General features: G+C 37.9%; 1 protein-coding gene across 1 annotated transcript; it reads left to right on the forward strand.

The window, feature by feature from the left end:
* Window positions 1-596: 596 nt before the first annotated feature.
* On the forward strand, window positions 597-2255 carry LOC111880012 (uncharacterized). Its single transcript, XM_023876430.3, has 4 exons — window positions 597-724; window positions 840-1047; window positions 1135-1384; window positions 1468-2255. The coding sequence occupies exons 1-4, from the start codon at window positions 597-599 to the stop codon at window positions 2253-2255; spliced, it is 1374 nt and encodes a 457-aa protein (XP_023732198.2).
* Window positions 2256-2837: the final 582 nt, after the last annotated feature.

The raw sequence follows: 2837 nt of genomic DNA on the forward strand, positions 1-2837 counted from the left end.
ATGTAGGGGATGAGATGATTGGGGTTCATGATAATGACCATATTGATGGATGCTACAACACCCTACCCATTAATGATGATGAACAATATAATGAGATTTTTGACAACCTGATGGAAAATTTAAATGGAAGTGATGAGTATGTTGAAGAGTATGAAGGGGATGTTGAATCTGAAGAGAGTGATGAAGAGTATGATAAGGATGAAGGCTTAGGGCACGCACTAGAAACAAGAAGGAATCTATTCTTTAAAAAAAATGACAGTCAAAGGCTTAGGGCACAGTGCAGAGGAGTTGTACCTGTCATCAATAAAGGTCAAGTGGGGACTCAACCTACCACTTCAAAATGAAAGGGCAAAGAAGTAAAGACACAAAAAGAAACATGTGGTTGGTATATACATGCATCTAGGTCAAACCCCGAATCTGACTGGTTTATAAGGACCTTAAACCAAACTCATACATGCTTACAAACAAGAAAACTCAGAGCTTGTACTGCTTCTTTAATCTGGAAGAAAATCATAGATCAAGTTGAGGCAGATCCGAAGATTCCTTTGAGAGCCATACAAGATCACTTTCAAAAGACCTACCAGGTGGGTATTTCGATGGATAAGGTGTTTAGGGCAAAAGATATGGCAAGAAAGCATGTAACTGGGGACTACACAAAACAGTTTGATTTGTTGAGGACTATGCTCTTGAACTTCAACCTACAAACCCAGACACAACAGTCAAAGTAGATGTGTGTCCTAATGGCAACCCTGCATCCCCAACAAGGCAGTTTAGAAGGATTTATGTATGCTTGGGTCCACTGAAAAAAGGTTTCAAATCATGTCTTAGAGACTTAGTAGGTTTGGATGGTGCCTTCATGAAAGGCCCATTCCTAGTCAGGTTCTTACAGCAGTTGGTCTAGATTCCAACAATGGAATTTATCCCTTAGCCTATGCAATTGTTGAGTCTGAAAACACAGCTAGCTGGAAGTGGTTTTTAGAAAACCTTGGGGATGAGTTGGAGCTTGGGAGCAACTCAAACTATACTTTCATAAGTGACAGGAAAAAGGTAAATTACAGTTCATCAATTGATCATTTAGATTGTGTTTTTTTTACCAAGAAATTAATTCTAATTATTGTATGTTGAGTCATGTAGGGATTACAAATTGCAGTTGATCAATTGTTTCCCAATGATGAGCATAGGTATTATATTAGACATATTCATGACAATATGAGAAAGAAGTGGGGGCAAACTGAGTACAAGGACTATTTATGGAGGTGTGCATCAGCAACCACCATTCCTGAGTTTGAACCTTTGATAAAAGAGTTTAGTGAGTATGATAAGGAGGCATGTCAATGGTTGAAGCAAATTCCTCCTGTACATTGGGCAAGGAGTCATTTCTCAGGTAATTGTATATGTTTGCATATGGTAATGATTATGTGTTTCAGTTATTTATCAACATTAATTGTATGTTATTGTAATGTGTAGGAAGAGCTGTTTCTGATGTGTTGATTTCAAACATGTGTGAAGTGTTTAATGGGAAGATAGAGAAAGGCAGGGACAAACCTGTAATTTCATGTTTAGAGTTCATTAGGGAGTATCTAATGAAGAGGATATGCAATGTCATGAAGGCAATGAAGAAGGCTAAAGGTCCACTAACACCTACAGCAACAGACATCCTAGATGCAAGGAAAAAAGGTGCTTCACAATATATTGCTAGGTGGAATGGGGCAAACAAGTATCAAGTCACTGGAGCATTGCAAGATCATCATGTGGTGGATGTTAGGAACCAAACCTGTACTTGCAGAAAGTGGGAATTAATGGGAATACTTTGCAGGCATGCAATTGCAACTCTGAATGAAATGAGCAAAGACCCTGAGGCTGAGCTTGACATTTACAAGTGGGTACACAAGGTGTATTGGCTAGAGACATGGCAAAAAGCTTATTCATTTAAGGTGGAACCAATTAAAGGGAGACCCATGTGGCCTAAAAGTAATTGTCCAACAAAGCTAATCCCTCCTCCACATCGCACTCAGGTGGGAAGGCCTAAGAAAAAAAGAAGACAAAGTGAGGGTGAAAGGTTAAGCAAAAGGCAGAAGGCAAGTGAAGGTGATGGAGTCAATGAGATGCAAGGAGAACATTCCCAAGGGCCAACAAATGATGGAGTGCAGAAGCTATCAAGGAAACATATTAGTGTTACTTGTAGCAAATGCAAGAATAAAGGACACAACTCTAGGACCTGTAAAGGGCAAGGAGGGAATCAATCTAAGAAGTGAATATGGTTATTTGTTCTGGTGCAATGACTATTTAGTTTCATGTTGTTAAAAACTGTTTGTTTTTGAAAACTTTAGTTATGGCTTGATGATGTGGTTATGTATGGTGCACAGACACTTGTATGCTTAACTTGGTAATGGTTTTTGGTTCCACTCATGTGGTTAATGGAATGTTCATTTTGGTAAATGTATGACATGTGTTTTGGTAATCTACTTTTGTTACATTTTGGTTCTATTTATGTGCTTATATTTGACAACTGATACACATTTTGAACACATTTTCACACTTGAATATCATTTATATCATTAACAACATTGGAATTCATTACAAACATGATGAAGTCAAATTACAACAAAATTATACCATTTTAACGCTGCATCACTTGATCAACAAAAATCCCCACATTTTCCTAACCCTATCCCTTACATAGACCAAATACTAAAGATAACAATCACAAACATAAACCAACTTGCACATAAATACATCTTCAACTTGAAACCTTCATCCTTCAATGCATCACACCTTGCCTCCAACATGTTGTTCCGGCTCAAAAGTCCATTGCACTGTTCCTGTAACATGTTGAT

The sequence above is a fragment of the Lactuca sativa genome, chromosome 7 (assembly GCF_002870075.4).
Source record: "Lactuca sativa cultivar Salinas chromosome 7, Lsat_Salinas_v11, whole genome shotgun sequence".
NCBI lineage: Eukaryota > Viridiplantae > Streptophyta > Magnoliopsida > Asterales > Asteraceae > Lactuca > Lactuca sativa.